General features: G+C 49.9%; 5 protein-coding genes across 5 annotated transcripts; 1 reads left to right on the top strand and 4 right to left on the bottom strand.

The window, feature by feature from the left end:
• Positions 1–179: 179 nt before the first annotated feature.
• Positions 180–1,209, bottom strand: MIND_01219200 (uncharacterized protein; the record flags this gene model as incomplete). Its single annotated transcript, XM_037368696.1, has 2 exons — positions 180–699; positions 746–1,209. The coding sequence occupies 2 exons, from the start codon at positions 1,207–1,209 to the stop codon at positions 180–182; spliced, it is 984 nt and encodes a 327-aa protein (XP_037214664.1).
• Positions 1,210–1,419: 210 nt separating this feature from the next.
• Positions 1,420–4,087, bottom strand: MIND_01219100 (uncharacterized protein; the record flags this gene model as incomplete). Its single annotated transcript, XM_037368695.1, has 7 exons — positions 3,869–4,087; positions 3,413–3,825; positions 3,246–3,366; positions 2,964–3,191; positions 2,554–2,691; positions 2,215–2,508; positions 1,420–2,166 (listed from the first exon to the last, which is right to left on the bottom strand). Exons 1-7 carry the CDS (start codon positions 4,067–4,069, stop codon positions 1,420–1,422), a joined length of 2,142 nt encoding a protein of 713 aa, XP_037214663.1. The 5' UTR covers positions 4,070–4,087.
• A 2,713-nt stretch (positions 4,088–6,800) lies between these two features.
• MIND_01219000 (DUF2786 domain-containing protein) lies at positions 6,801–8,166 on the bottom strand (the record flags this gene model as incomplete). Its single annotated transcript, XM_037368694.1, has 7 exons — positions 6,801–7,477; positions 7,529–7,554; positions 7,614–7,678; positions 7,736–7,779; positions 7,827–7,999; positions 8,049–8,102; positions 8,150–8,166. 7 exons carry the CDS (start codon positions 8,164–8,166, stop codon positions 6,801–6,803), a joined length of 1,056 nt encoding a protein of 351 aa, XP_037214662.1.
• Positions 8,167–8,831: 665 nt separating this feature from the next.
• Positions 8,832–9,777, top strand: MIND_01218900 (uncharacterized protein; the record flags this gene model as incomplete). Its single annotated transcript, XM_037368693.1, has 4 exons — positions 8,832–8,944; positions 8,994–9,108; positions 9,153–9,293; positions 9,346–9,777. The coding sequence occupies 4 exons, from the start codon at positions 8,832–8,834 to the stop codon at positions 9,775–9,777; spliced, it is 801 nt and encodes a 266-aa protein (XP_037214661.1).
• Positions 9,778–9,920: 143 nt separating this feature from the next.
• On the bottom strand, positions 9,921–12,495 carry MIND_01218800 (uncharacterized protein; the record flags this gene model as incomplete). The annotated part of the gene is made up of 7 exons (XM_037368692.1): positions 9,921–10,088; positions 10,135–10,428; positions 10,488–11,533; positions 11,585–11,770; positions 11,814–11,989; positions 12,039–12,354; positions 12,405–12,495. The coding sequence occupies 7 exons, from the start codon at positions 12,493–12,495 to the stop codon at positions 9,921–9,923; spliced, it is 2,277 nt and encodes a 758-aa protein (XP_037214660.1).
• Between the last annotated feature and the right edge of the window lie 314 nt (positions 12,496–12,809).

Below are 12,809 nucleotides of genomic sequence, written 5' to 3'. Positions count from 1 at the left end.
TGGGAGAGAAAAAGAAGACTTAGACCATGGACTGGCGTCACAGTCCTTTTTACAAGAAAACGATGCTGGGGTTGCTGGATATGTCGAGATAGTGAATAAGTTAATGCTGGAGACTGGTGCCGGCGCAACATGTGTCGGATGGTCGTTGTCCTTTGTTGGCGGACATCGAATGCGGGCTCTCATCGGATGGGTATCTCATGCTCATCAGCACCGAGGGCTGGAACACCACAATTTATTCTCAATACTAACACTCCATCCTCCATCGTCGCATCGATGTCTTCGGGCTGCGCGGGAGGGAGGCAAAAGACGTCGGCATTCATCACATCGGAAACGGGAAGGGTTGAGAGGTAAGGGTTGATGAATGGAACACATACCCGTGTGTCTTCTGGAACGGGAAATGCTCTTGAAAATTTCCCATATTTGCGTTCACGAAGCGCGGCGGTATTGGCACGATGTATAGGCGGTGGAAAGCACGCTCGCGAGCTACCGTGGACGGTGACTTGTCGAAGTCGATTGAAGAGCGTTGTCCCAATGGTGATGCGTATGTCCTGTCGTTTGATCCCAGGTACTTCCAGCATTGCAGTAAGAATCTGAGTGTTCGAGTCGTAGTGGGTATCCGTTCGGATTAGATAACGACGCTCTTCAGTTGTGGGTTGAAAAAGTGCCGGAGAAGTGGGCGTGCTATGCAAAGCGAGATCGCTGTAGCTGGTTGAGAGTACAACGGATGCTTAAGCAGAGGACGAACCTCGGTGGCGATGCATCAGTCGGATATCGTTGCCTTCCAGGCGCCGATTGGGTTGGAAACTGAGTTTCATTTTCCTTCGAATCACTCAGAGGACGCTGATAAGGATGATAGCCATGTCGCGCCCGCGAAGCAGGTCGTGCTGTTGCTCGAGTGATGGGGGTGTTCAGCATAACTGGTTGTATCTCGACTGGTGGTGGTCGAGTGCTGGTGGAAAATAGTCGAACGGGAGTCATGTCATGGGTCCCTCGTGCTTGCACTTGTGTCGGTACAAGGTGCTGAGGCTCCGCTGGTAAGCCGACAAGGTGAAGTTGTGTGGGGGTGACGACTTGTGAGTCGAAGTCAGTTGCCGGCGGACGTTGGTGTTGATCCCACGACAAGCTTTCGCCTGTTGTTGCCGGAGTAGGTGGTGCGGAATGGTGGGCATAATCATCAGTATATTGGCCGAGGTAAGATGACGAAGACATGGTTAGAAGCAAGTCGCGAGACAGGATCAGAGTCATTTTATACGTGTGACGGGAATCAGTCACAACAATGTGCGCCATCAAACACGAGGCGCATCGGCGCGCCATGATGCCGCGCAGAAAAGCAAGTACTTTCAAATTGTCTGAGTTTTAGTATACAGCAGATTATAATGATACAGTAGGAACGAAAATGTGCAAGAAAGCCCATTGGGATTATTCAGGAAGTTCCATGTCCCCCATGGTCGGTGAATCTGGCGCCTCAGTCGTTGCAGGCAGTGTGCGTTCGATATGACTCCTTGGCACAAGCTGACCTGTCTCGGCCACCCTTCCACCACGCTCCATACTTCCTCTTCGACTGTGACTCGATCCACGCAAACTGCCAGACTCAACAACTCGTGCACCCCGTCGCATAGAATTGCGCCGGCTTTGCGGCTCAACGGGAGACAATGACGGGTCGCGGTCTCGAAGGGGCAGATACGAGACAGTGGGAGATCCAAAAGAAGACGATAGCGAAGGCGGAGGAACTGATGGATAAGAAAGGCCACGCGAAGGAGTTGCGAACGTAATCGTGTTAGGATTGAACGATGCTGGTGGTGAGGTCATGTTGCTGTTAACGCTCACATAGCTCGTGCTGGTTGGATGCGGGGATGTCACTGGAGAGAAGGGAAATGGGGAGTCTGATGAGGAGGAAGGCGAATGGGAAAGTGGCGTGTTTGCTTCGGAGACGTTGTTGTTGTTTGTTCTAGCACGCACTATAGGACGCGGGATGGGCACCCCATTTGTTGGAGGGGCAGGAGGACGTGATCCATTTAGCCTACCCGAGGGAAAATGTAGCACGGAATTGGTCGGAGATGAAGTACTTGACGAGAAAGCCGACTGAGGCCTTTGATGAAGATGTGTTGGCTGTGAATACGGATCTGCTGAGGCTAGGCCAATAAGATGGTCTAAAGGTAGTCCCAGCTGATTTGAATGAGTTAGGACTAGTCAAGGAGATAGGAAAGGACGCACGCGATTACGATGCTCTACCAACTCTTCACGATAAACCTCGTTCAATCTCGAAATCCGGACAAAGTCCCTCTCAGTATCGGCCAACCTCGAACGCAAGGCTTCGTTTTCTCGTTGCAAGGTTTGGAGCATGATTTCGAGTGATGGGTCAGCCGATACAGCGGCGGTTTGAGGTGATGTGCCAGCCGACTGAAGCTGAGCAAGTCGCAATGCCGCCAACTCTCTGGAAAGTCTGTTGACATGCGATTCAGACTCGGCCTCTAAGACGTTTTCAAGCTCAATTTTCTCTTCTTTGAGCTGCGCAAATCAGAACTCGAATTCCAGTCCACAAACGACAAGTACCTGCTCTAGTTTTTTGGAGAGCACATTGATGATACGTTCCTCCTCCGCCTCGTAGGCATTGATGAGATCCTCTTGCTTCGTCGCTGAACTGACTGAAAGCCGTCGGATCGGTGGAGAGAGCGACATGCAGCCGCCTGGCTAGCGGATGAAAGCAAAAGTCAAGAGGCAGCTCAATGAAAGCTTGATGACTCGCATCACGGATTTGCCCACATGGCAATTTTAGAAGGACGGAACGGTTCAGGGCCGCAGATAAACATTTAATTTTATCGCACACCTATCTTAGAACGGAGCCTTTGACAATGTCAACGGTCTTGGTAATAGCATGCTCGCAAGTAAAAAAGAGTCCCCTGATCTTGCCTTCCTCCACGAATCCCACCACCAGCCCACTCATCACCAGGCCAACGCCACACCGTCAAGCTCTTCCAGGCGTTCCCGTGAGGCCGCTTCGACCTCTCAACTCTACCGTCAATATCAAGCAGTCCATTTTCCAACTGTGAGGGACTGGATATTGTCATCGAACGTATCGAACCCGTTGGCTCAATTGTGCCAGGTAAAAGTAGAGACGTTGAGAGGTCCCGTATAATGCCCGGTTCCACCAGTACTGTCAAATTCCGCGTCCTTGCATCGATTTGTTGGATCTTTAGCGGCTTTGAGATGAACAAATTTGGTAAGAGTTCAAGTTGATATCTTACAATCAAGTCTTTCTCGACGACAATGCCCAGAGCCGCGAATTTACGCTTGTATGCAAGAACGTCTCCTTCACGAATAACCGAGTTTTTGATCAAGTCGACTAGTTTGATATCTGCTGCCTCGCTACTCATAATCATTAGACTGGCGAAAAAGCAGCCATAGAACCTACCCGGCAATGGTGCGAGTATCACCATTAGGTATGGGTTTCGCATCTTCAGTCGGTGCCCCATTGTCCCGCTCCCAAACCTCATCTTTCCATGGTGCGGCGAGCGATCCATCCTTTGTCCCTTCAATATATTTCTTCATTTTCTCCGCATGAGAATCCGACAGCCAGTTAGAAAACAAATGATCCTGAAACGTGTGTGCAGCAGCTAAGAAGTGTGAATCGGTAAACACAGCGAGGTCCAGTTGCTCTGGGTCAACGGTTGAGTTCCCGTTGGTAAAAGTGTTTGATGACGCGGCAGGATGGTCAGATTCAAGCACTGAGGGACAAGAACGGAAAGCAGTAGCGGGAAGTAGAGCAGCAAGGCGCATCTTCGCGTCAGGAGACAGCATGTCCCACACATTAGCGTTAATGACATCCTTGGCTTGTCATTCACAAGCATTTCAAAGAGCTGCAACGCACGGAGATGTCCATCTTGGTCAATTGGCTTTTTGAGTTTTGCAACAGGTACACGAGCCGTTCCACAGAATCTACGCCACTTGCATCGTCTTTTGCTTTTCGTTTGGCTGGAACATGTTCTACAATGGGGATAGTTTCCTGCTGGATAGGTTTTGGCTTCCGTGTCGAACGGCGTGGCCCTGAGGAGGTGGACGCGTCTGCCATGATGATGACGCCGAAGAACTCGGAAGAAGTGGTAAAACGGCCACGTGAGTGGGTCCGGTTTATGATGGCCGTCGAGAGATGCTGGCGCGGCAACAACTTTCTCGGAGGCTACAAGCCTGTGTCAAGATAGTACAACTAAATATTTATTGTACAAATAAATAGTACAGTAGCAAGGCAAAGGCCGCGCCAGCGTTAAATTCAACACTGGGGTAAAGCGGCTGCAAACAGAAATTCAGGATGGATCAGAGAGGACGAGTAAGCCACGTACTGGGGCAAGGCAGGCCGACGAGAGTGTCAGATACGAAACATGGAACTCCATTGATTTCTGTCTTGTCCCATACACTGGAAAGGCTTAAGCATGACTCACAGGGACGGAGCAATTCGACACGCACATGATTCCGTCAACACTGGACCCAAGGTCAAAGCATTTGAAGGTAGGTTTCTGAAGACAGTGAGCACATGCATATCTGGTCGACGCAGCCAAGTCTCGCACCTTGTTCTTCGCAAATTGGCCAATGATATCCGCAGAGAGACTGGGAGACCTTCGACACCTGGAGCCGTCCCCAGTTATAGTACAAGCGGTAGGCTTTGCGGCCAAAGACGATGCAGCTAGTGCAAAAGTGACCAGGAAAGAAGAGAACTTCATGACTCGAAAAGCAAAAAGCAAAGAAGGCGGTCGAGAAAAGACAGAAATGCAACCGGGTGTAAAGATGTTTAGCGCGTCTGGTAAACGCGCTCGCTTTATGAACTTGACTGCAGATCGTTATCAGGAAGGCCAAGGTTTGAATGTCTTTGGAACGTCTGAACCGTGTGCATCAATACTTTCTCTGCATTTGTTGCCTACGATCTTCGTGATAAGTGAGGACCAAGATTAATGAGCACTTGGATTTGCGGTCCGCAACCAGCGCCGGGATATATAAGCTGGAGTGTGTGCAATTGAAAGGATGCTACTGTCGATTCCAGGGACAAACGCTCTACGGCAGGACTGGCAAGACCGACTTTCAAAGTTTCAAGCTGATTCAAGTTTGAAGAATAGCGACGCGGACAGGGACTGTGCCAGTATGGCAGACGTCAGCACCAGCGACAAAGCTGCACAAGGTCTCGCTGATAAGTCTCGATGGGAAGTCGGAGATGGCAAAAGCGAAACGCTGAGGAACGATCAGGTGTCACAATCTCGATCCCATCACGACAGCGCTGACTGGAAGCAAAACACATGAACTCGGCCAGGATCGATCTGGCGATCTTTTGTGTCAGGAAAGACCTGTAAGACAAACGTGATAACCACTACACCACGAGTCCGGCATTCCGGAGATATCTGGTGGCTTCATGGTAATCTCCGACAATTGATAAGATTTGGGTCACGATCGTGACATGCGCACGTGCCCGTGGGTAACGACATGATCTCCAACCACCACCATCTTTATAACCTGTCAAGAATTCTGTTGGTTTCGTCGACAATGCAACTCCATGCCAGTACAAGGAGCACTTGCAAATTTTCCACTGCTCAACTTCGTGATGCCCTACTAGTACCGTCGCAGCGGTGTCGCCACTCAAGAGCATAATGAAGTCTACAGACATAGTATTCCTCCGGCTACTCATTTGTCATGGATCACCAACTTAAACCTGATTATCAGAACAAAACCATCAAGCAGTGACTCGGGTGTTTAAAAACCGCAAACATCCATTTTCTTAAAATACCAACTTGAAAGAGATTGCTGAACGAAGTCACTTGAAACAGATACTACATGTCACGGGTATCCTGAACATTTGCATGTATGTGTTTCTCTGACAGATGTACTTCATGAGTATTCAAAGGTTCTTATCGACAACGCCGCTGCAACTGGAGGCGCATTCGCAATTACCGAAGATGGATTCGACCTCCAAATGGCGACCGACTACTAGTACTTTGGGCCATTTTTGTTCACCAACCTGCTCGTCCCCAAAATTCTGGAGAGCCGCAGTGTGTCGTGGACTCCGCGTGTTGTCATTCTGTCCGGCAATGCTCATGCAATGGGGCCTGGAGTCAATTTCGGTGCTCTACGCCGCCCAGTCGGCGACAATCCTAGCAGCACGCAACAAGTGTTTGCAAGATACAAAGAAGCAAAAAGCGCCTGTCTTATGACTGCGATGGAGCTTGCTCGGCGCGGAGACGGCAAGCTGCGCTCCTATGCGCTTCATCCGGGCGGTTCGTCGCTGCCAGTGCTAGCTCGGACTGTCGTTCTCATGCTAACGACCGCGAGTTCAGTGGTGGAAACGAACCTTGTCACCAAAGAGGCGGTAATCCCAGCTCTCAAGGCCATTGGCGCGCTTCTGGAGGATGGCAAGCGGCCTAACTTGACTCATCCGAAGCTCAAATGGAAAACGATCCCTCAAGGAGCTGCTACGTGAGTGGTTCGTTCATTCCATTTAGCTCAGGAGGGTTTATCACCGACCAGAACTATTGTCGCTGCATTTGATCCTCGTTTGGATGGTAACTTTCTCAAAGTTCATGTTAGACAACGTTGAAATGCTTGCAGACAAATCAGGCTGTTATCTAGAGGACTGTAATGGGTCGAATCATACCCGTGCGTTGCACTGCTGTGCTTCAGGAGAGAATAATAACACAATCTGACGTGTATCTCTAAGAACGCGCGCAGAAGTTGTGGGACATGACGGAAGGGATTTTCGGGGAGAAATTCACTATCTACTAGTATCTAGTATACTGCACAAGATTCAATCCATGTCGACATCCTTAACTCGTCGTCGTTGATGCACGTCTATCTTCTGAGCATCTTTCTCTCCCCGTTTCGTAGGCCTCCCACGCACGATCATCTTTGATCTTGAGCGGAATGCGCTGTCTACCGCCACTGAGTTTTATACCACTCTGCTTGAGGTATTCGTCTGCGATCGCTTTGCTTGTCTCTCGGAACTTGACGAGTTGCATAACGGAATTCCATGGAGAGTCGGAGCCGCCTTCCTCTTCCTTAGGCAAGACAACAACTGCAGAAGCTTGGGCGGCCACCACCAAAGTACTCTGAGGTTTCGTTGGCGTTGATTCCGAAGTCGATGGTGCTCGATTCCGAGCCCTCTCCTCGGCCTTGGCAAGCTCCTTGTCAAGATCTAGGTCGTTTTTGTCGGTCGCATTAAAGGTTTTATGAGAAGCGGTTTGATACTGGGCTGGAGAGGGTTCGGTGTCCTCATCACCCACATTTTTCTTTCTCAAAACATCCTCATCCGGGACTTCTTCAACTTTGACTTTCCGATCGGGTGTGTCCCTGTCGGTTGTGACTTGAGGATCTTTTAAGCGGTCCAGTCGCATGCGTTCCTCCTCTGCTTCTTCCCATTCACGCGCTTTCAGACGTTCTGCTTCCCTTCTCGCTGCCCGCTGTTTGTCACGATCCTTCTCTGCTAGTGCCATCTTATAAAGGGCTGGATAGAATTGTTAACTTAAGGAGGACGAAATCCCTCCTTATTACGCACCGTCTGCGGTTCCGTTGCAATAACAGCTTATAGGGCAGCCTTAATATTGACTGATTATGTTCCGAAATAAAAGAAAGCGACTTACTTTCTCTTATGTATACCCTTTCCAACTTTGGGTTTGAGGCTCCACGCAGAAACGAGATTGTAGGACTAGATAGTCTAAATTAATCGCTTGCTCTAAGACCAAGTCGTCACGGTTGTCATTACCATCTCAAAAGCGTGTGCCGCCGTAACTGTTTGTTCTGCGAGTCCTAATTTGGATTCAGAATAAGTTGTCACAGAGGAATGTCCCCCATACCATAGAAAGTAAATTCCAACCTTGGCCGCAGAGTGTCGCGAAAGTCGGTGATATAGCTCTGACAATCGAAGAACTCGTCCATCGCATCTGAGAGTGTAAGAGCCCAGGTGGTTTGATCAACAGGTTTATTTGGTGAAACCGTGCTTCGGATAGAAACAACAGATTGTCCCGCCCTGAGATGAGTTTCGGTTTCCATCTTGGCTTGTTAACCTGGGTACACACCGTTTCAGTTTATCAGCATCTGATTCGTGGGCCATTATGTCCGCTTGTGTTACACTGTCTCGGACGTTGGAAACGACACTCGGTATCAGGCGAGACTCTACTTGTGTCGTCCGAGCATCTCATTCACCAGTCTAAGGGCCCGGTCGGCCTCTGCTTTACCAGTTCCAGAATGCACTGCCAGAGCGAATGCTTTGCGAATCTTGCTTATGACGGATTCTTCAAGATTTTGCACTCGCCTTTGCGCGTCAGCTTTATTTGAAGGCGTGTCCGTGGCGCGAATAGTAATTTCCGCCTTCGTTGTTGGCGATTTCTTTGCGGCCTACTCCCTTTGACATTTGTTACAAACAAAGCATGGATGAAAGAAAGCGAGCCTTTTTCGTCGGAGACCAGTCACTATCACAGGAGTCCGATTCCGATTCGCTGCTACTTTCATCATCAGAGCCGTATCTCGTACGCTTGCCCATTTTTCTGCGTTAGGCAGAAGAGCGAAAGCACAAGGCGTGATGTCACGTCGCGATTTTCCTCAAGTTGACGTGGTCGCGCAACTCGACGCGATGGCGGCAGGCGTCTCACTTGTTGCCTTCATAGCGACTTTGGTTGCGGTCATAGTCCCATGGACTTACTTCAACATATATAAATCACCAGCACGATCGCTAACTTCGACGCGGTCTTTTCTCAACATCTTCCTTCTCCTGCACGTCCTCGCTGTGCTCTACCAAATCATCGTCCTCCCACCCGACAACCTATTTAGGCGTCTGAAAATACCGCTATCAACTCCACCAGATGCCATCCGAAGCCTTCTCATCCAAAAAGTCGGACACAGGCGAACTCCCAACTCCCCTTGACACGCTGCTGAGGCATCTGAATTCATACGATATCAAGACATTCTATGTTCGGTACGAGGCTACGGCTACCCTTTCATCTTTAACTAATTCTAGCCCCGAGGTTTGGCCATACGGTCGTTTCAACATGCGACTATTGCCACTCGTTCAATGACTTCGCCGTCTTTGCTCTACCCAGCGCGCTGCTTTCATACATCTGGACAGCCGCTATAGTTGGGGTTTGTCGCGCTCTATCTCAACTGCATCTTCTGACAATTTGTAGCTTGTCACAATCAACGACTCTGGCCATGAACGATACCGCACCCTAGCTGTCGCAGCCATCGCGGGTTCCTTCTTTGCGGAGGCCTACTACATTGCAACAACGCCAATAGAGGTCCCAAAAGGCGACAAAGAGGTGTTCTGGGTACGTGGCCGGTTGTGATTTAGTTGTTACTTGTGCTTACCTCCATGTTCAGTGGCACGACTCCCTGCTCTTGCTGCGCCAACTCTTGTTTTTGGTGGTACCCATCCTCATACATCTACTTCCCGAAAGACCACTCTCCCCGCTGAGCAACCCAACAATTGGTGCAACAAGACTCGCTGAGCAGACATTGCTGCGAATGCAACTTCTTCGGTTAACCCGCGGTGCCATCATGCGGATACCTGTCCTTCGAACTCGTGCCACAGAATGGTGGGACGGTGACGCCCGCGATGGGAAATGGGTGCGAGAGGACAAGGCAGTCCAAGATTTAGCACGACAACTTGGCTCTGGTTTTGACGATGAGGGTGGAAGCGATGTTGAAGATGTCAAAGCTGCGCCACTACGAACAAACGCCCGCAACGCAGTTACCACTCTTAGAACGGCTTTCCATCCAAGTGACTTTTGGAAACTCCCGCCATCTTCCTAGTACCATTCTCTGTGTAGCTTAACATATAATTTGTATCTCGCATTGCAAGCACTAGAAGATCATAAGAATAAAGTGGGGCATCTACTACTGTACAAGACCCTCGAATAAAATAAACGCGAAGAACAAAAGCTAAGGTTCAACCACTAATAATCATATCCTTCAACTTTGAAGGTCTTTCCGTACTGCAAGTAGCTATCCATTATTTTGAGGATGGGTTCAGGAAGACCCATACTGAGAAGGGTGTATGATATCTTGGCATGGCCATGAACGGTCCCAAGCTTAAAGAAACAACGCGCAATTTGTGTCGGGTACTTGAAGCGATCAGGAAAAAGGCAAACTAGTCACAGAAATACTCACCGTCATTTCAGTATATTCAGCGTATTGATAGGCAGCAACGCGAATGGCCGTCTGAATACACCTCTGAATGTCGCCCTCTTCAGCATACATCTCCATCAGTTTGCTCCATGGCTTCATGGAGTATCGGGACGTGTCGAGACAACGTTGGTAAGCCTCTTTCGCCTCTTCCTTGTGATGTAGGCGCAACCCAAGATCACCTAGGATCTCCCACTCGAGGCCTGTCTTCCGATATGCCACGTGTTGTGTCTTGAAATGGGCAACCTCGGCGCGGAAAATGGTCCATACCCGCAGATCCTGCAGGATGCATCAGCCATAAACGCTAGTTCAGAGGAACTGAGAAAAACAACACGAACCTCGTAGAGAACCATGAATAAGTTATCCAGCCATCGTTCACATAACCGTTTATTACTGAACGAGAACGGCTCCTGAGCAGCATCAACCTGAGGCTCCTTCTTGTCCTCCTCATCACCTGCCGCAGCTTGAGTCGGCCGCTCTAGCGAGTCTGCTGCATGGGCGAGCGTCTCACTCTCGGTTTCCCCTAGTCCGTCTTGGCCATTCTGTTCCTCCTCTGTTTCTTCGTCTTTTTCTTTTTCTTTCTCTTGCTCCTTTTCCTTCTCCACATCGTTCTCTGTCGAGATAGTGATTGTTGGGATCCCATTTTCGGCAACGTTTACGGTCCCGTTCACCGGTATCTCTGGCGCGTGCGGACTAGTTGGCGTCGTCACATTTGATACAGCAGGGCTGACCATACCCCTTGTAGAGGCATCGTCATGTTCGTGGTCGTTGCCGTTCTCCGCCAACGTAGAACCTTCGATAGAATCGGGCTCGGATTGTGACCTCATATGGTTCACAATCTCTGTTTGCGCCTTTTGCATTCGATATTCCTCTTCCATCACGAAAACAGCACTCCGTGTCTTAAGCAACTCATCCCAACCGATCTGCGAAACGAGTCGTGTGAGGAGCGAGTAAGCACGTGCCCAGGTTCCTCGTAAACCCGGCGCTGGTAGGCGTTGAAGGGCAGGATCTGCTTCGTCGTCGTCGGTCTTGGCCCGATCAGGTAAAATCTCTCCAATAGAGCGATGGAAAGGCAAGTGAATTCGTGCTGGAGTAAGCGGACGATGGGCGTCACGACCATTGAAGGTGAACATGGGGCAAGAGTTGAGGGTCAACAGCGCTGAGTCGTACATTCCTAGTTCGATATAGACCTCGGTTAGTTTCTCCCAGGTGACAAACTCGCTGGGAGCAGCGTTTACGGCTTGTCGGGCGAGTTTAAGTGCCCAATCTGAGCGACCTTTTTCTCGCAGGAATTCGCATTGCGCGTGTAGAAGGGTGTATGACGCAGGGCCAGGTGCGCCACGAAGGGCAGTCGACATGATATTGAGCGCCTTAACTTCCTCATCTAACCCCACATTAGCCGCCTAGTAGGAACGAGTATAGGAACAAGACATACTCATTCCCAAATAGGCCTGTGCCAGAAGCGATGCTACCTCTGGCTCACGCACAGAAAGCTTCTCAAACAAATTTGCTACTTGCTGCCACCGACCAGATGTTCCAAAGTACTTGAGAAGGCCAGCGGTCAAGTGATTTGTCGTGACGGATGCAACTTGGATTTCTGGATCTGATCCAACTTGCCAGCCTGAGATCGTTGAGCAGAGTAGTAAAAAATCAAGAAGGGTTACCTTTCAGGAATAATGCTTCTGCCGCAGACAAGAAGCGTAATTCTCCCTCCAGAGTAGTGATAGGATCGAGTTTTCGGTAGGCGTCAAGAGAGTGCGCGGGGTCATCCGAGTAGAGAATGGCACGAAGCAATGCAGAGACATAAGTTTCCTGCCACATTTCCGGCGTTGCTTCATGCCTAAAGAAGTATCAGTCGCTAATTGAATACTAATGGAAGCCAGACGTGCCTCTCGCCACGCAAATCCACAACATAAGCATTGACTCCTCCCGGAATCTTGACGTCTACCCGAAAGTCGACGCGCGAAAAGGCGTTGAAACAGCAATAACATCCGTTGCGGACCTTCCAAACAGGAGTCTTGGAAAACCACGCGCCAGAATCCTCGATCGCGTATGTGAGCGAGTTGATGTAGGCTGCAAGAGACGCTGACGAGGAAGCGTCAACGCCCGAGACATAGTGGTACGATCCAATATCTCGCTGGCCAGCTTTTCCTGTGCTTTTAACGACGTGGCAAAGGTCTGGTGGGCCTAATTCTCTGAATGTTGCTATCGAGGTCGTCAGCGGAGAAGTATTTCCAACAACTACTGCAACGCACAGAGACTCTCCGTCCGAGCAGTTAGAGCCTCGCCGAGGTCTACTTCAAACAGCTCTGGGATGTCCTTGAAGACCGCAGAGGCTTCCGTCATGGGCGGCTTCCTTCAAAATTTCGTGGCGACTGTAAACTCGGGAGTGAGTAGGAAATATAGTACGGTGAGAATTGACCACGCACTTTTGGTTGCTAGTCTTCGAATCACGAAATCTGCAACAGACGCCAGATGTTGAGCAGGAGAAAACACGACAAGATACTGTTGACACGCGTTCCTAACCCACAACCTGTCTGGTGCCAAGACGATGCAGACGAGGGCTGCGAGGTCATTGGAAGTCGCTCTTAATGCAACCAAGGGCGAATAGGACAGTAAAGAAGGATGGGAGAGAAAAGGAATGGATAACAGCGTCAACT

This window comes from Mycena indigotica (assembly GCF_014461135.1).
Source record: "Mycena indigotica strain 171206Taipei chromosome Unknown Mind.scaff0012, whole genome shotgun sequence".
Taxonomy (NCBI): domain Eukaryota; kingdom Fungi; phylum Basidiomycota; class Agaricomycetes; order Agaricales; family Mycenaceae; genus Mycena; species Mycena indigotica.
Note: the sequence above shows the minus strand (reverse complement) of the source record. Positions and strands in the feature narration are given on the sequence as shown.